The sequence below is a fragment of the Neophocaena asiaeorientalis genome, unplaced genomic scaffold (assembly GCF_003031525.2).
Source record: "Neophocaena asiaeorientalis asiaeorientalis breed wild unplaced genomic scaffold, Neophocaena_asiaeorientalis_V1.1 scaffold91, whole genome shotgun sequence".
NCBI classification, from domain to species: domain Eukaryota; kingdom Metazoa; phylum Chordata; class Mammalia; order Artiodactyla; family Phocoenidae; genus Neophocaena; species Neophocaena asiaeorientalis.
In genome coordinates, this window is record NW_020173198.1 from 7,626,792 (window position 1) to 7,647,275 (window position 20,484).

General features: G+C 39.9%; 1 protein-coding gene across 1 annotated transcript in view; it reads right to left on the reverse strand.

Moving 5' to 3' along the window:
* Positions 1 to 447: 447 nt before the first annotated feature.
* REXO5 (RNA exonuclease 5) overlaps positions 448 to 20,484 on the reverse strand; it is a 42,169-nt gene continuing 22,132 nt past the window's right edge. Inside the window, exons 14-20 of the mRNA XM_024744612.1 lie at positions 10,081 to 10,185; positions 9,451 to 9,588; positions 6,197 to 6,289; positions 5,353 to 5,569; positions 4,917 to 5,101; positions 3,868 to 3,986; positions 448 to 728 (exon numbers count right to left, since the gene is read on the reverse strand). Of these exons, the coding sequence (XP_024600380.1) occupies positions 656 to 728; positions 3,868 to 3,986; positions 4,917 to 5,101; positions 5,353 to 5,569; positions 6,197 to 6,289; positions 9,451 to 9,588; positions 10,081 to 10,185 (930 nt within the window). The 3' untranslated portion in view covers positions 448 to 655. The remainder of the gene's footprint in view (positions 729 to 3,867; positions 3,987 to 4,916; positions 5,102 to 5,352; positions 5,570 to 6,196; positions 6,290 to 9,450; positions 9,589 to 10,080; positions 10,186 to 20,484) is intronic.

Consider the following 20,484-nt stretch of genomic DNA (forward strand, 5'->3'; position numbering starts at 1 on the left):
AGCTCTGGTGTGATGGAGGCACCTGTTGGTAAAGGGTAACACTGCAGTCTCACTCCGAAAGGAAGGAAGCATCCCTGAAAATTGAAAGGGGGCTTCCTGGATTGGTTAAAAGCTAAAAGAGTCAGTCTTCAACTTTGCTCTGGTGGACCTGCCAGATTCGCAGTCTGCCTATCTTTTTCCTTCAATATTATAAAAGCCATTAATAGAAAACAGTTTGCCTTACAGAAATTTGCTTCACAGATGTTACCACTTTGACAAACTACGTAATACCTGGGTTTTCTCCACAGAGAAGTCACTCCTCCTGGTTTCCTTACCTATATACAGTATACCATTTAATAGGAGTGCTACATGCAATAAGCACCTGCTGTAATACCTGTGTATAAACCCACTGACACAAAGAAAGTACAAACTGGTTTCCTCCCCTCACCTTGTCTTAGGATGAGGAATGTCTGAATTTTAGGCATTTATTGAAAATTTGTACATGTCATATAAATGGACTAGACTCCTCAAGCTGGTACAATGTTTCCACAAACTGTCTACTATATAGAGGTCTGGCAGCCTCTGGAGTGCCTGCAGCCTGACCAAATTCTCTGCCATTGCCCACGAGGGATTAAGAAATGTGGCACATGGAAAATGGTGGGCAGACTCACAAACACTAGTTTAGGATGTTGCTTTCCTCTTCATCTTTTATTCCCATCAGTCCTAGGCCAGAGAGCGATCCATGAGTGCTGCAACAGATGAGGAATAAAGATAGTTTTTGTCGACAGGGTTGAATGAATGGTTATAGACTTAAGTAGAGGAAAAAGGTGTTTTGTTTTTTTTTTTTTGCGGTATGCGGGCCTCTCACTGTTGTGGCCTTTCCCGTTGCAGAGCACAGGCTCCGGACGTGTAGGCTCAGCGGCCACAGCTCACGGGCCCAGCCGCTCCGCGGCATGTGGGATCTTCCCGAACCGGGGCACGAACCCGTGTTCCCTGCATTGGCAGGCGGACTCTCAACCACTAAGCCACCAGGGAAGCCCAAAAGGTGTTTTTTTTGATATGTGCATGTGCCATGGGGCAGGGGGCAGGCAGGTAGACAGCTTATGGAAAGCTGCCTGCTGAAAATGGTCCAATGGAAAGAATATTGACTAGTCCCAGATGCCTAGAATCAAATCATAGCTCTGCCACTTAACAGATGTGAGGCACATCTCAACTAAGGGTGAATGATCTCAAACTAAGACTCAGTTTCTTCAACTATAAAGAAGTATTAAAATTACTATCTCACAGGGCTTTTGTGAGGACTACAGACAATAATGGCTAACATGTTAACATATATGGAGCACTTACTGCATGTCAAGCAGTTGGGACTCTGTATGTGTTCTCATTTAATCCTCCAAACAGCTAGTGTACCTTATATAGATACTGATATAGATACAATTGTTATGTCCACTTTTCAAATAAAAAAACAGGCTTATAGGAATGATATAACTTGCTCAAGTCACACAACCATTAAATGACAAAACTAGGTAATAATGGCAGTCTGTCATCAGAATCCTTTTAAGCTGCTACTAGAATTTTGTTTGCTTTATTTAAAACACTTTTGTAGCACCTATCATGTGCCAGGCACTGTTTGAAAAACTTTACAAGATGTTAACTTTTAATAATGTATGTTGTAAAACACCTAGCACAGTGCTTAGAATTTAGGAGTCATCTGGTACATATTAGTTCCCTGCCACCATGTAGTGAATATTCTTGGAATTGGGTTAGAGCGCTGAGGTGCTCTCCAAGGCAAAGGAGGCAGAAATGAGCAAAGACAAACACAGAATCTGTCTCCACCTGATGTCTGAACTTAAGCTAACAAGCCACAGGCCTTTTGGCTATGGAGGACTGGAGTTCTAAGTGCTGGAGAGTGGCTCTGGACCTAGAGGCCATCAGAATTCAAATATTAATTGTGCACTTACTAGCTGGGTGACCGTAGGCAAGTTGCTTAATCTGAGCCTTTTTCTCATCTTGTTAAATGGAGATTCAACAACCTTAACCAAAACTGCATATAAAAGCACTTAGCAGTACTTGACACATTAAGGGTTTGATGAATTATAGCAATTATTAATATTTTCAGTATTAATTTTAGCAGTCACCAGAAGTATAAGGATTAAGAGCTGAGTCAGGCTCCCAGCACGAGGAAGCCTTCTACTCTCCCTGCTACTCCTTCCTGAGCCGCTTTTACCCTTTCCCAAGTGTTATCTGCTGGCGTCGTGGAGACAGCTGCACAGATGAGGCCCAGAGAAGTCAGTCACACAGCAAGCTTACAGTCTGGGGAAATACATGCTTGTGCTGCTGGGTTTGATCATTATGGCTATGGAAATCAGAGTGCAACTTTTAAAACAAAGCAGTAACAGCAGGTTTTGTTACTACAGGATTTGCTATTTCCAGAGTTTTCTCCTGACTTGTCAAACATGCCTTAGGACCTCTGCCTCGGTCAGAACCTAAGCCTTTTTTGCTCCCTGACCCAATGCACCCTCCTCTAAGCCCTCATCCCCTGAGAACACGCCAGCTACTTCTGGGAGAAGAAAGCTTTGGCCCTCTCTTGGCTTAGTCTACCCACACGATGGGGAACTACAAGCTAAGTATTCCACTTGGTACACGGAAACCCCTATTTTACCCCTACCTCCATACACTGGCTCTGAGAAGTTTTATCCAGGCAAGTTTGCCCCTCAGGGTCCAAGCTCTTAAACAAAAGCTTTCTTTTTTCTTTCTTTGGCAATTTTTGGTCGCTTTTAAACCTCTTGCTGTTAAGTCTACCCATAAACCTGTTTGATTGCTGTTAAGTCTACCCATAAGCCTGTTTGAAGTATATCAGTCTAAGATTTTTCTTTTGCTGTAAAACCTAGTACTTATTTCTGTTTCTCAGAGACAGTAATTCTCTCGAGCTGCCCAGCAGGTAGCCTGTTTCACTAGTGGCCCTAATACATGTTACAAGAATTTTATGACAGGAAGTTAACTTCTGATCCAGGCTTCAAGGCCTGAGGCATTCATGTTTTGCCACCTGGGACCTTGGGCCTGTGAAAGAATCCTAGAATGTCAGAATTTTAAGGGACTTTAGAAATAATACAATCCAGTGATTTTCAAACTGTGCTTTTTTAAAAAAAGCCCTCTTTCCCTCTTTCTCTCCTCCCCCAGCATACACATTCATTCATATACCTACTCATCCATTTCAGAATTGCTCATCTTTATGCCTTAGTAAAGATTTAACATCAATTTTTCTTTTAAAGAAAGGGTTTTATAGTTTCAAGCATTTGAAAATGACTGATTTACTCCAAATCCCTCATTTTACCAAAGGGAAATTGAGATCCACAGTGGGAAAGTGGCTTGGCCACTACTTGTCAGCAGAGATAGGTGATACAGCTGGGACTGGACCCAGAGTCCTGCTCCAGTATTCCTCAGTCTTAGAAACAGCAAAACAGGCCCTATCTCTTAAAAGTTAACATAAATGGTAAAGGGGGCAAGGGCAGGGAAGGCAGGAACACACTCCTGATATGTGGGAAAGGTAGGTTATAGTCACATCTAAGCCTGGGCCTTGCCCTAGAACTTCTTGACCATTTTTACTCAAGTGCCTCTTGTTCCAGAGAGGCTGCAGAACCTAAGACCTCTGCCTTTAAACTGGGATGAGCTGTCTCCTTGAGGGACCACTAAGTGTAGTTATAAAAGCAAATACGAGTAACATGGGGATACAATACCTCTCTCTTAGAACTGTGAGAGTTAAGAGATGATTCATTTCAGTTTTCGTTTATGTGCCTGGACGTCAACAAAAGGCTTTTCTCCAAGAAAAGCTTAAGTCCAGAGAGTCCAGAGGTCAGAATCATGAAGGGGCAACCCTTCAGTCCTTACCTCTCAGTTCCTGGCAGCAGGATGAGGCAGAGGGTGCCTGAGCACAGGCTGTGGTAGAGCTTCCCTATCTTCCTGCCCCAGCGCCAGGCTGCTATCTTTGGGTGGTCCAAGTTCAGCATCTAGAATCAAAGCCAGGTGTTGACACTCAGTCAGAGTACCCACCGGTGACCTTTGGAGGGACTGCAACATTCCTCCTCAGGCTCCCGGGAAAGGATCTGTACAAATCCTCAGTCTGAAGCCAGAGTCTATACTGCAGGGTTCCTTGTCCACTTCAGCATCCCCAGACCTCCAAGTCAGTTTAGGGTCCTGAGTTAGGGAAACCAAATCACTAAGGAGAGCTCTAGTCTGGCCTCTGACATTAAGTATCTCTGTGACCTGGGCAAAGTCACTCACCAGCTCTGGTGTCTCTTCCTCATCTGCTAAGTGTGGGACATTAGACCACGGCAGGGCTTCCCAAACTTAAACCATTCACCTTCTATCTTCACCCTTCTGTTGCATATTCCCTAATGGTTTTCTTTAAAGTGAGTCAATTTCTTCCTTAGCTTCGTCTAAGTAATACTATCCATGAAATCACACGTTCAATGTGGTGGTTGCATACTTTAATGAATGTTAGAAAAACAAGTTCATATCAATAAAAGTGAAAAAAAGAGGTCCATCTATGACCACCAAAAATCATATTGTGTATGTATGTACTACACTTCAGGAAATCGTAGATCACTAAAGACTTGTCCAGCTCTCCAACTTCCTGTATTAACCTCTCAAAGTCCCTTGGAGAGACACCTGGAAAACCTGATTTTAGCAAGTTTGGAGGGGGCAAAAGTATGAGAGATCTTGGAGAAAGAAAGGTGTGTCCAGGGCTGGAAGACACTGGAGAGTGAAGTAAGACTAGTGGCAGGGCAGGAAAAAAAAGACTGAAGGCTTAAGTGTCACTTGAGCAGGACTATCCTGTCTAATTTCCATAAACATCAGAAGGCCAACCACCAGAGCCAGCAAACCAAGGTAGCTAGCTACCTCTCCCCCCTAACCCCAGGATACATTTAATCACTCACCTGCACGGCCTCCTGCTCCGAGGGAGGAGGTATGACACGAAGCCCTGGGGGCCTTGGTTCAGGAGGTAAGCCCCTGAGCCATGAATGGAGGTGCCTGGGGGTTAGGGCATGCCTGCCTTTCAGCTTCCAGTTCTTGCCTGTGAGAATGCCAAGGGCCCTATGGGCACTGCCAAAAGTTCTGAATCCTGAAAACAAGAATACCCCCTTCTGTTATTAAGGACCAAAACCAAAACCAAAACCAAAACAAAAACAAAAAAAGCTGATCACCATCCAAGCTGGAGCCCATCCAGAGCCAAGGGAGAAGGACAAAATCAGGAGATGTTGACCTGGTCCAGCCCAGGAGGGATTACTTGTTGAACATTTCCTTTCTCTGACCTCATGTTACCACCATGTCTAATCTCCTTTCCCAAGGCTATATTCAATGGCATAGACTTACTCAAGAAACAGTAGTTTTTCTGCTTTCCATTTTTAAGATCTTTAGGCAAGATCAGAGCTTCCAGGCCCAGGAAGAGGCTGGACTGTTGCAACAGGTGTTCCTTGAAGGTTTCACTCACTCCAGACAGGTATATAGTACCTCGGTTCTCAGAATCTTGTTCCAGCTCATTCACAAGGATGTCACAATCAAGGGTGAGCTCTGTCACAGGCCTCTGCACCTAACCAAGGAAAGATGGCATTAATGGTAGAAAAGTCACCACTTCAAACCCCAGGCCTGTTACATACTAGCAAGTAGCTTAATTCTGCAGCTTCCTTATCTATACAAGGGACCTAATGATAACTGCCCCAAGGACTATGGTAGAAACTTGATAAATAAATACAAAATGTAAATATTTTTGTGTAAATGATACTCTCTTCCCTTTCCTTCTCTCCCCCACCAACTGCAATCAGTTCTCTGCCTTCTATACCAATGAAATTCTGTTTAATTGCATAAGAAACATCAAAATACCATTTGATTCCCCTGAAAGCTAAAGGGCAACCACAAAAAAACCACCCTGAAAAACCATTTGGGGTCTAAGTAGGGATAAAGAGTACATGGAAGATGTAGCCCAGGCTGATTTTGACAAAAATGAAAAGCTATCGTGTTTTAGGTCACCACTATAAGAATGCCGGCCTTGGCTGAAGGCTTTCCATTACAGCAAGTCTTGTGTCTTAAGCCTCTCGAGGGTGCTTGTCTAAGCTGTTATGTCTTAGGGTGCTGTAAATACAGGCTTGAGTAAATACAAGTACTGAAAATACAGGATTGAGTGAAGTGCACTACTTTATGCTTTCTCTGGAAACCCTACCTTGATGCAGGTACCTTCTACCAGGCTGCCATCCAGAGACTCTATGGCCAGCTGGGCACCTTCCAGGACTTCGTATTGTATACAGAGATATGGCTGCAGAAAAATCAAGATTTCCTTACTTTTGCTTTCCAGGCTCAAACTGCCAGAGACGGGGCTAGGAACGGGGCCCACCTAAACTACAGTGGCCAGAGCCACCAGAATGGATGTTCTTGCTGTGCTGGGCTAGACAGTGATCACAGACCATCAATTTTAAGTGGAATCATCATGGTCCAGGGCTTGGTTTTCAGAAAATAATCTTGTCACTTAAAATTGAAGCCTTCTCTCCCTAGGTGGTATGGGGAAGCACTAACAAATTCCTTACTACCCAACTTGCTGTTCATACCATTTATTATTATTATTTTGCGGTACACGGGCCTCTCACTGTTGTGGCCTCTCCCGTTGCGGAGCACAGGCTCCGGACACGCAGGCTCAGCGGCCATGGCTCACGGGCCCAGCCACTCCACGGCATGTGGGATCTTCCCGGACCAGGGCATAAACCCATGTTCCCTGCATCGGCAGGCAGACTCTCAACCACTGCACCACTAGAGAAGCCCCCATACCATTTATTATAAATCACTAAAGTTACCGCTGCAGGTCACAGGTAGAGATTCCCATTTGCCTTATTAGCTTAATTTTAGACAAGCAGCTTTCCTACAAGCTTGGGGAGGTTAAGTTCTTCCACTGGATTTGCATCTTCAAATTGACTTATTTTGCACTTGATTAACACCAGAGTATCTAAATCTATGTGATGGTCTGAGCCACAGCATCATCATGGAGATTAAAGTGCTCCCATAGAAAAGCTTCATTTTATTGGATTTGGCAATGATTTCCTGAATATGACACCAAAGGCCCAGGCAACAAAAAAAATATGAGAAGTTAAACTTTATCAAAATTAAAAAGTGTATCAAAGAACAACCATCAACAATGTCAAAAGGCAGCAGAACGAATGGGAGAAAATATTTGCAAATCACATATCTACTGAAGGATTCATATCTAAAATATATAGAGAACTCCTAAAACTCAACACAAAAAAATCAACCCAATTAAAAAATAGGCAAAGGACTTGCATAGACATTTCTCCAAAGAAGATATACCAATGGCCAATAAGCATACAAAGAAATGCTCAACATCACTAATCATTAGGGAACTGCAAGTCAAAACCATGAGATACTATTGATACCTCACATCCATTAGGATGGCTACTATCTAAACAACCCTCCCCCCCAAACCAAAAACAAACAAAAAAAAACCAAGTGTCAGGGGAATTCCTGGTGGTCCAGTGGTTAGGACCCCCTAGCTTCCAATGCACGGGGCAGGGGTTCATTCCCTGGTCGGGGAACTAAGATCCCACATGGGGCGCAGCCAAAAACAAACAACAAAAAAGACCAAAAAAAAAACCCCAAGTGTCAGCTGGAATATGGAGAAGTTGGAACCCTTGGCATTGCGGGTGGGAATGTAAAATTGTGCAGCTGCTATAGAAAACAGTATGGCAGTTCCTCAAAAAATGAAATGAATTATCATTTAACCCAGAAATTCCACATCTGTGTATATCACCCCAAAGAACTGAAAACAGGGACTCAAATACTTGTACATCCATGTTCATTTCATAGTAGCATTATTCAGAATGGCTAAAACGTGGAAACAATCCAAATGTTCATCGATGGACGAATGGATAAACAAAATGTAGTATAATCATACAATGGAATATAATTCAGCCTTGAAAAGAAATGAAATTCTGATACATACTACATCATGGGTGAACCCTGAAGACATTATGCTAAGTGAAATAAGCCAGACACAAAAGGACAAATATTGTAGGATTCCACTTATATGATACACATAGAGTAGTCAAATTTATAAGACAGGAAACACAATAGTAGTTAATAGGCCTGGGAGAAAGGGGACTGGGGAGTTACTGTTTAAAGGGTACAGAGTTTCAGTATGGGATGATGAAAAAGTTCTAGAGAGAATGTACTTAATAACACTGAACTATACATAAAAATGGTTTAAAAGGCAAATTTTATGTACACTTTACAAAAAGAAAGAAAAAAAAAAAGACAAGACGACTTACAGGAAGGAGTGACAGTCCCTTGAATACCCTTTCCCATCCCTCAGTCTATGTTCCCAGGGATGATCTTTTTATTTCTGTTTTTAGGTGTAGGAAAGACAATAAAAGATTTGGGGAAAGCACATTTTAAACATCTAGGATTCTGCAGTTAGATAGCTTTAGAGACTTTAATTTTTGCTTCACTTTAATAGTTACTAAACCTAATAGTTATTAGTTGTATTATTAGCTATTACACATAATAGTTTAATGCACCAGATTAATAGTTGCCTATATCAAAATTCTAAAGGTACAAAAAAATTTACAGTGAAAAGTCTTCCCCTAACCCCTGTTCCCAGTCACCTAGTTCCTCTCTCCCTTCATTGTTACCAGTTATTGTATATCATTCTACATATATTCTAAGTTTTTGTTTTCAATTCTTTTCATGGCTTCCCATCTCATAGTACTTATAATGTTGTTATTGCTTCATATAGTAACTTTAGTCTTTATCTGACTTCTTGCTATGACCATGAAGAGGCTTACTCTATCTATACAAAAGGATGTATCTATACATCCTTTTAAAAAGTATGAATTTTTAAAACCATATACAAGTATTATTTCTTAAAAAGTAAAAATAATTAAACTCTTTATAGGGTTTTTATGTAAATAAACTAATAAACAAAACTTACTCCAAGAGATTGGAGAGCTAACAGCAACAACAAAAAAAAGCCCTACTCCTCTAGTATCTTAACCCAGCTATGAGCCTACTTTGGATTTAAGCCCTACAGACTTCCCAGCACATGGAAGCTACTGCTGTTTTTGAAAGGGCATTTTATCATTTAAAGCTGAAGTCACAAGCATGAAGCCCATAAACTACATTAAACCACTAGACATATTTTTTGTCTGGCTTACATAATATTTAAGAAAATTGGAGCCAACAATATGAAAATTGGCAGATTTCTTGATTCTCAAAACAAAAAAATCAGAAGATCTGGCAATATGGGGCACACATTCTTATGGGTCAACACTGTTCCCATGAGACAGAGCATGTCTCACATTCCAGTCAGTGACAATCAAGCTCAAATCACTAATACTTGAAGGACCCTAGAAGGCATCTGAATTTCCCACACTAGATTAGAAGGTCAAAATCTAAGTTTTCTTGTCTCATTACCTGATGGGATTCAAGAGTAAGAGTCATTGACAGGACTGGACCAAAACTCTCAAACAGCCTATTCAGAGCTCTAAGGTTACAGTTTTTGCTAAATGGCCCAGCATAGATAGTTGACATCTCCATCCACTTGATCTTCATCTATAAGAAAAACAACAGAATATAGTAAGGAGGTGGATGTGGAAAGAGAATTAAGTCAAATCTAAAGAAATCATGAGTCAAAACATGGGATAATTCCTTTCAAGGAATTTCTTAACACAAACACTTGCCAAATGTACAAGGATTTGTATACAGGGATTTCATTGCATCATTATTTGGAATAGCAAAAATTTATAAAGTGCAAATGCTGAAAATAGGTATATCATACAATGGAAAACTATGCAGCACAAGGGAAATAAGATTATATAGTGTTATGAACAGATGTGTAAGATATACTGTTAAAGGAATAAATAAAGTTGCAAAAGAGTATATATAGTCTGATTCCCATTTTTATAAAAATGAAAATATATTGATACATATAGAAAAAATTTAGAGAAGTATACAGTAAACTTAATGAAGTATGTATTACTTTCCTTAATGGGGGGGAGATTATAATAGGTCAAATAAATCATCTAGCAGAACCCATTCACTTACTCTTTTGCTCATCTCCTCACTGAGGTTGGGTGGAAAGGGTTCAAGAGAGAACTGCACGATGCTGAAGGTAAACAGGGGGACTTCCACTCTGGCCTGCTCAAGAACCTGCAGAAAACAGCACAGCCTGGATGAAGCAGGAACCTAATAGTCTACTGTGGCTCATGGAGGTGAGCCACAGTAATATAAACAATGGTTGTCTTTTTACCCATATTAAAAAGCAATATGAGGCTGACTTCAAGGTCCAGAAGAAAATGGTGACACCACACAGCCTTGTAGAAAAACCATATAATCAGGAAAGAGAATAAATACAATCACATATGACCCAGATCTTCAGCATTACTAAGAAGCAGGCTACTACAATCTTCAAATTACCTCTAAGTAAAGAAACAAGTTAAATTCTGCAAGCCTGTGAATAAAGAGAGGGAGAAGAGACGCAAGAGACTCTGGGGGGAAAAAAAAAAATCAAGGGGCATGGAAGACTTGGATGAAACAAACAAAATCAGCCCCAGAAAGAAAGTACAACAAAATGCCAAAATAATGAACACAGGTCACAACTTTGATAGTTCAAGCACTTAACTACAAGGAAGAGACTTGACAGCCTCAGAGAAGCAGTGCTTCTGGGGAAGAATCAGATATATAGAGAAGAGGCAATACCCTGCTGGAGACACTGCAGTGAAGGAAAAGAAGGAAATAAAGAAATCAGGAGGGAAATTAAGGATCCTGCGGGGGGGAAAAAAAATAAAACAAATACCAGTCCCTCCCAAGAGCATTATAAACTTATTTTTCCCAGCACATCTTTCTCAAAAAAACCCCAACACTTTAAAAAAAGAAAAAGAGAGCATGACATCAGCAAGATAGAGTACAAGGCAGCTTTAAGCCCTCAGTTTTCCATAGACACCGAGTTAACACTATATAGACCAGAATACCTTTGCAACAACTCTAGAGACCAGTTGAGAAGTTACAGCACCCAGAAACAACAACAACCAGAAGAGATTCCAGCAAAAGGGAAAGGAAAATATGTAGTTTTGTGTACTCATCCATCCCTTCCCCTATCTGACCCAGCAGGGCTCAACACAGAGGAAGTTTCCCACACTGGAGATCTTCCCTCTGGACAGAAACAAGAGTGGACCATGCAGCCAATGTCATGGCTAGGCTGGGCACTGCCTGAGGGACTAGTTTCTGTCTCACCTGACTCAGAGCACTGATAGGACTGGCAGCCTTGTTTGGAAGCCACTGAAAACATATGCAATCACCACAGCACATTAGAGCTGCAGTTACAAAAGCAGATGTCAGGAGGAGCAACAGATTGCAAGCTCAGGAGAAACAGGGACAGGCGCTCAGGGAACATGAGACAACTAAAAGCACCTGCACAAGCTCAGAGAAGACACATCCTCAAAGTATGTTTGAGAGGTCCTGAAACCTCAGGCTGAGCTGATTAGTGAAAGTCTTCCCTTCCACCATGCCAGGCACTAACAATTGGAGAGGTAGTTGACAAAAAAAAAAAAAAAAAACTAAAAGAGAACAAAGATAGACAGACAACTAATGAAATCAGGAAAATTAGGCATGAACAAAATGAGTATTTCACTAAAGAGACAGCAACTATAAAACAGAACCAGACACACTGCGGTGGCGGAGGCAATGGCGGTGGGGTGGAGCGGCCGGCCGAGCCCGGGCCAGCAGGGCCACGGGCTGCCAGTGTGCAGTGCCACCAATCCGCCTGCCTGCCCCCTCCTCGTGGAGTGGCGGTGGGGAGGCGAGAAACAGCTACTATTATGTGTTGTAAAATGGATGTCTTCTAAAAATTTCCTGAGAAGATGGTGGAGAAGGACATGCGCTTATCCCTCTTGCAAGAGCACTGGAATCACTACTAACTGCTTTACAATCATTGATAGGAAGACACTGGAACTCACCAAAAAAGATAACCCACATCCAAAGACAAAGGAGAAGCCACCATGAGATGGTAGGAGTGGCCCAATCACAATAAAATCAAATCCGATAACCGCTGGGTGGGTGACTCACAAAATGGGGAACAATTATACCACAGAAGCCCACCCATGGGAGTGAAGGTTCTGAGCCCCATGTCATGCTTCCTAACCGGGGGTCTGGAAACAGGAGAAGGAATTCCCACAGAATTAGACTTTGAAGGCTGGTGGGATTTGACTGCAGGATTTCAACAGGACTGGGGGAAACAAGAGACTCCCCTCTTGGAGGGCACACACAAAGTAGTATGTGCATCAAGACCCGGGGAAAGGAGCAGTGATCCCGTAGGAGACTGAAACAGACCTACATGCTAGTGTTCAAGGGTCTCCTGCAGAGGCGGGGGGTGGCTGTGGCTCACCCCAAGGACAAGGACACTGGCAGCAGAAGTTCAGGGAAGTACTCGTTGGCATTAGCCCTCCCAAGAGTCAGTCATGAGCCCCACCAAAGAGTCTGTAGGTTCCAGTGCTAGGTTGCCTCAGGCCAAACAACCAACAGGGAGGGAACTCAGCCCCACCCATCAGCAGACAAGAGGATTAAAGTTTTACTGAGCTCTGCCCACCAGAGCAACAGCCAGCTCTACCCACCACCAGTCCCTCCTGTCAGGAAGCTTGCACAAGCCTCTTAGATAGCCTCATCTACCAGGGGGCAGACAGCAGAAGCAAGAAGAAGTACAATCCTGCAGCCTGTGGAATGTAAACTACACTCACAGAAAGATAGACAAAATGAAAAGGCAGAGGACTTTTTACCAGATGAAGGAACAAGATAAAACCCCAGAAAAACAACTAAATGAAGTAGAGATAGGCAACCTTCCAAAAAAAGAATTCAGAATAATGATAGTGAAGATGATTCAGAACCTTGGAAAAAGAATGGAGGCGAAGATCGAGTAGATGCAAGAAATGTTTAACGAAAAACTAGAAGAATTAAAGGACAAACACCTAGAAGAATTAAAGAACAAACAAACAGAGATGAACAATACAATAATTGAAATGAAAAATACACTAGAAGGAATCAATAGCAGAACAACTGAGGCAGAAGAACGGATAAGTGACCTGGAAGACAGAAAGGTGGAATTCACTGCCGCAGAACAGAATAAAGGAAAAAAGAATGAAAAGAAATGAAGACAGCCTAAGAGACCTCTGGAACAACATTGAACACATCAACATTAGCATTCTAGGGGACCCAGAAGGAAAAGAGAGAGGGAAAGGACCCAAGAAAATATTTGGAGAGATTATAGTTGAAAACTTCCCAAACATGGGAAATGAAATAGCCAGCCAAGTCCAGGAAGTGCAGAGAGTCCCAGGCAGGAGAAACCCAAGGAGAAAACATGCCAAGACACATAGTAATCAAATTGACAAAAATTAAAGACAAAGAAAAATTATCAAGGGAAAACCAACAAATAACATACAAAGGAATCCCCATAAGGTTAACAGCAGATTTCTTAGCAGAAGCTCTACAAGCCAGAAGGGAATGGCATAATATATTTAAAGTGATGAAAGGGAAGAACCTACAACCAAGATTGCTCTACTCAGCAAGGATCTCATTCAGATTGACGGAGAAATCAAAAGCTTTACAGACAAGCAAAAGCTAAAAGAATTCAGCACCACCAAACGAGCGCTACAACAAATGCTAAAGGAACTTCTCTAAGTGGGAAACACAGAAGAAAAGGACATACAAAAACAAACCCAAAATAATTCAGAAAATGGTAACAAGAACATATCGATAATTACCTTACATGTGAATGGATTAAATGCTCCAACCAAAAGACACAGGCTCACTGAATGGATACAAAAACAAGACCCATGTATATGCTGTCTAAAGAGACCCACGTCAGACCTAGGGACACATACAGACTGAAAGTGAAGGGATGGAAAAAGATATTCCATGCTAATGGAAATCAAAAGAAAGCTGGAGTAGCAATATTCATATCAGACAAAATAGACTTTAAAATAAAGAATGTTATAAGAGACAAGAAAAGACACTACATAATAATCAAGGGATCAATCCAAGAAGAAGATATAACAGTTATAAACATATATGCACCCAACATAGGAGCAACTCAATACATAAGGCAAATGCTAACAGCTATAAAAGAGGAAATGAACAGTAACACAATAACAGTGGGGGACTTTAACACCTCACTTACACCAATGGACAGATCATCCAGACAAAAGATTAATATGGAAACACAATCTTTAAATGACACAATAGACCAGATAGATTTAATTGATATTTATGGGACATTCCATCCGAAAACAGGAGATTACACTTTATTCTCAAGTGCACACAGAACATTCTCCAGGATAGATCACATTTTGGGTCACAAATCAAGCCTTGGTAAATTTAAGAAAATTGAAATCACATCAAGCATCTTTTCCGACCACAACGCTATGAGATTAAGAAATAAATTACAGAGAAAAAACGCAAACATGTGGAGGCTAAACAATGCCTTACTAAATAACCAAGAGATCACTGAAGAAATCAGAGGAAATCAAAAAAATACCTAGAAACAAATGACAACAAAAACACGACGATCCAAAACCTATGGAATGCAGCAAAAGCAGTTCTAAGAGGTAAGTTTATAGCAATACAAGCCTACCTCAAGAAACAAGAAAAATCTCAAATAAACAATCTAACCTTACACCTAAATGAACTAGAGAAAGAAGAACAAACAAAACCTAAAGGTAGTAGAGGGAAAGAAATTGTAAAGATCAGAGCAGAAATAAATGAAATAGAAACAAAGAAAACAATAGCAACGATCAATAAAACTAAAAGCTGGTTCTTTGAGAAGATAAACAAAATTGATAAACCTTTAGCCAGACTCATCAAGAAAAAGAGGGAGAGGACTCAAATCAATAACATTAGTAAGGAAAAAAGAGAAGTTACAACGGACACCCCAGACATACAAAGCATCGTAAGAGACAACTACAAGCAACTCTATGCCAATAAAATGGACAACCTGGAAGAAATGGACAAATTCTTAGAAATGTGTAACCTTCCAAGACTGAACCAGGAAGAAATAGAAAAAATGAACAGACCAATCACAAGTAATGAAACTGAAACTGTGATTAAAAATCTTCCAACAAACAAAAGTCCAGGACCAGATGGCTTCACAGGTGAATTCTATCAAATATTTAGAGAGGACCTATCCTTCTCAAACTCTTCCAAAGAATTGCAGAGGAAGGAACACTCCCAAACTCATTCTACAAGGCCAACCATCACCCTGATACCAAAACCAGACAAAGATACTACAAAAAAAGAAAATTACAGACCAATATCACTGATGAATATAGATGCAAAAATCCTTAACAAAATACTAACAAACTGAATGCAACAACACATTAAAAGGATCATACACCATGATCAAGTGGGATTTATCCCAGGGATGCAAGGATTCTTCAATATATGCAACTCAATCAATGTGATACAACATATTAACATATTGAAGAATGAAAACCATATGATCATCTCAATAGATGCAGAAAAGGCTTTTGACAAAATTCAACACCATTTATGATAAAAACTCTTCAGAAAGTGGGCACAGAGGGAACCTACCTCAACATAATAAAGGTCACATACAACAAACCCACAGCAAACATCTTTCTCAATGGTGAAAAACTGAAAGCATTTCCTCTAAGATCAGAAACAAGATAAGGATGTGCACTCTCGCCACTATTATTCAACATAGTTTTGGAAGTCCTAGCCACGGCAATCAGAGGAGAAAAAGAAATAAAAGGAATACAAATTGGAAAAGAAGAAGTAAAACTGTCACTGTTTCCAGATGACATGACACTCTACATAGATAATCCTAAAGATGCCACCAGAAAACTTCTAGAGCTAATCAATGAATTTAGTAAAGTTGCAGGATACAAAATTAATGCACAGAAATCTCTTGCGTTCCTATACACTAACAACGAAAAATCAGAAAGAGAAATTAAGGAAACAATCCCATTCACCACTGCAACAAAAAGAATAAAATATCTTGGAATAAACCTACCTAGGGAGACAAAAGATCTGTATGCAGAAAACTGTAAGACACTGATGAAAGAAATTAAAGATGATACAAACAGATGGAGAGATATACCATGTTCTTGCACTGGAAGAATCAATATTGTGAAAATGACTATACTACCCAAAGCAATCTACAGATTCAATGCAATCCCTATCAAATTACCAATGGCATTTTTTAAGGAACTAGAGCAAAAAATCTTAAAATTTGTACAGAGACACAAAAGATCCCAAATAGCCAAAGTAGTCTTGAGGGAAAAAAACCGAGCTGGAGGAATCAAACTCTGACTTCAGACTATACTACAAAGCTACAGTCATCAAGACAATATGGTAGTGGCACAAAAACAGACATACAGGTCAATGGAACAGGATAGAAAGCCCAGAGATAAACCCATGCACCTATGGTGAACTAACCTATGGCAAAGGAGGCAAGGATATACAATGGCAAAAAGACAGTCTCTTCAATAAGTGGTGCTGGGAAATCTGGACAGCTACATGTAAAAGAATAAATTAGAAAACTCCCTAACACCATACACAAAAATAAACTCAAAATGAATTAGAGACCTAAATGTAAGACCAGACACTATAAAACTCTTAGAGGAAAACATAGGTAGAACACTCTTTGACATAAATCACAGCAAGATCTTTTTTGATCCACCTCCTAGAGTAATGGAAATAAAAATAAACAAATGGGACCTAATGAGACTTAAAAGCTTTTGCACAGCAAAGGAAACTAGAAACAGGATGAAAAAACAGCCCTCAGAATGGGAGAAAATATTTGCAAATGAATCAATGGACAAAGGACTAATCTCCAAAATATATAAATAGCTCATGCAGCTCAATACTAAAAAAACAAATAATTCAATCAAAAAATGGGCAGAAGAACTAAATAGACACTTCTCCAAAGAAGATATACAGATGGCCAAGAGGCACATGAAAAGATGTTCAACATCACTAATTATTAGAGAAATGTAAATCAAAACTACAATGAGGTTATCACCTCACACTGGTTAAAATGGGCATCATCAGAAAATCTACAAACAACAAATGCTGGAGAGGGTGTGGAGAAAAGGGAACCCTCTTGCACTGTTGGTGAGAATGTAAATTGATACAGCCACTATCGAGAACAGTATGGAGGTTCCTTAAATAACTATGAATAGAATTGCCATATGACCCAGCAATCCCACTACTGGGCATATACCCAGAGAAAACTGTAGTTCAAAAAGACACATGCAACCCAGTGTTCATTGCAGCACTCTTTACAATAGCCAGGTCATGGAAGCAACCTAAATGCCCATCGACAGACGAATGGATAAAGAAGATGTGGTACATATACACAATGGAATGTTACTCAGCCATAAAAAGGAACGAAATTGGGTCATTTGTAGAGACGCAGATGGACCTAGAGACTGTCATACAGAGTGAAGTAAGTCTGAAAGAGAAAAACAAGTATCATATATTAACGCATGTATGTGGAATCTAGAAAAATGGTACAGATGAAGCAGTTTGCAAGGCAGAAATAGAGGCACAGGTGTAGAGAACAAACGTATGGACACCAAGGGGGAAAAGCAGGTGGTGGGGATGTGGTGGTGGGATGAATTGGGGGAGCTGGGGATTGACATATATACAGTAATATGTATAAAATAGGTAACTTATATAAGAACCTGCTGTATAAAAAAATAAAATAAAATTCAAAAAAAAAAGAAAAAAGAACCAAACAAATTCTGCAGCTGAAAAATACATTAAGTGAGTTGGAAAATTCACTAAAGGGGTTCAACATCAGACTTGATCAGGCAAACTTGAAAACAGATCTTTGAAGTCATTAAGTTAAAGCACAAAAAAAAAAAAAAAAAAAAAAAAAAAAAAAAAGAAGAAGAAAAGGAAACAGAGTCTAAGAGCCTTTGGGACACCATCATTAGGACCAATTTACAAATTATAGGAGTCCCAGAAGAAAAGAGAAAGGAGCAGAGAGCTTATTTGAAGAAACAATGGCTGAAAACCCTCCATATCTGAGGAAAGAAATGAACATACAAATTCAATAAGCTGAAAGAATTCCAAGAAAGATAAATCCAAAGACACCCACACAAAGACACATTACAATCAAATTGTTAAAAGTCAAAATTAGAGAATCTTGGAAGCAGCAAGAGAAAAGCAAATCATCACATACAAGGAAGCTTTCATAAGATTATCAGTGGATTTCTTAACAGAAAACTTGCAGGCCAGAAGAGAATGGCATGAGATATTCAAAGTGATAAAATAAGAAACCATCAACCGGGCTTCCCTGGTGGTGCAGTGGTTGAGAGTCCGCCTGCCGATGCAGGGGACACGGGTTCGTTCCCCGGTCCGGGAAGATCCCACATGCCACGGAGCGGCTGGGCCCGTGAGCCATGGTCCCTGAGCCTGCGCGTCCGTAGCCTGTGCTCCGCAACGGGAGAGGCCAGAACAGTGAGAGGCCTGCGTACCGCAGAAAACAAAAAACAAATAAAACCCTACAAAACAATGCTGAAAGAAATTTTAAAAGACACAAATAAAAGGAAACATTCCATGTTCAGGGACTGGAACACACTATTGTTGTCAACAGTATACAAAGCAACCTATGGATTCAATTCAATCCCTATTAAAATTCTTATGTCATTTTTTGCAGAAATAGAAGAAAATCATCTTAAAATTCATAAGGAATCTCAAATGATTCTGAATAGCCAAAATAATCCTGAAAAAGAATGAAGTCAGATGACACAAACTTCTTGATTTCAAAACATATTAAAAACTACAGTAATAAAAAAAAAAAAAAAAAAAAAAAAAAAAAAAAAAAAAAAAAAAAAAAAAAAAACTACAGTAATCAAAACAGTGTGGTACTGGCATAAAGATAGACAAATAGGCTAATGGAACAAAAGAGAGTTCAGAAATAAAGCTCTGTATATATGGTCAAGTGATCTTTGACAAGGGTGCCAAGAACATTCAATGTGAAATGGATAGTTTCTTCAAAAAAATGAGACTGGGAAGACTGGATATCCATATGCAAAAACGGGAAGTTGGAACCTTATGTCCTGGTGTGATTTCCAGGACATCTTGTTAAGGGAAAAAAGCCAACTGCAAAGGAGTTTATTTATGTAGTATGTTATCTTCTGTGTAAGAAAGAAAACGAAATAAAAAAGCATATATATATCTACTTTTCTTTACAAAAAATGGAACAAAGGAAGGATAAATCAGAAAACAACAATGTTATTTACTTACATGAGATAGGTGGAGGGTGGACTGGGTGAAATAGATATGAGAAGGAATGACACTTCTTTTAGTATACTTGTTTGTGTAGTTTTGCCTTTGGAAGCATGTTAATGTTCTATAGATCCAAAAAATAAATCAACAAGGATGGAAGAGAGAAAAAAACCCTAAAACTAAAAGCAAATTGAAACAAATGAACCCAACTGTATTCTAAATGCATAAGAGCTAATCTGAAGGGGAGGAAAAAAGGAATCCAAGTAACTTATAAAGGGAGATACAAAGATGAAATGAGGAAAAGCAACGAAGAATCCTGTGCAAGGGCTGAAATTAGAGGTACTGGTATAGACACTTGATTTCTTAAATATTTATTTGTGTGTACATACAAATTTGTGTGTGTGTGTGCGCATATCCTACCTACATGCATATATTTCCTAACTGTCTGCTTTGAGGGTCTAGAAGCAAAGACATCCCAGTAAAAATATGCACACCCAGCATCCAGATCTTGGTTTCTAATACCAAGATGAACCTGACTTTCTTATTGTGCCAGTAGGAAGAAAATGCTCAAAAAAAATTATGGGTGCATGTCACAAGAACAGAGGGGCCAGCTTGAAGGGGCTACTGCTTACCAAATCTGAGAAATGTGTAAACCAAAACAATTTAGTACAATTATAAATTATAAACCACTGAAATAAACAGGAATCCGTGAGTCCACATGGAATGAATGAATGAATGAACAAATAAGGTAAAGGGAGGACTCTTGCTCATAGAATACTGAGTAACAACTAGTTAATATGGAGGAAATACATAGAGTTGGAAAACCATCATTGTACAATAAAAAGTGGCTCACAGTAAAAACTGGTTCAGATAAGAATCATCAGTTTTTGCTAAATATAAGAGGAGGTGGGGATTTTGATGAAAAGCAGGATATTTGCTGTTCTTAAAGTGTATCCTCACATATTATTCAAAGCAAGGGGAAAAAACAGTAACTCTACAGTGGAGAAACTAGACAACACCTTGTTACGGTCATCAAAATAAACAGAAGAGAGGGACAGACGGACAACATATGCCTCTTGTTGTGGCATAACCTGAATCTAATCATGAGGAAACCCAAAATGAAATTACCAATGTCATGAGACAAAGAAAGATTGAGGAATGGTTCCAGACTAAAGGAAACTAAAAACTGAAATGTCATATAGA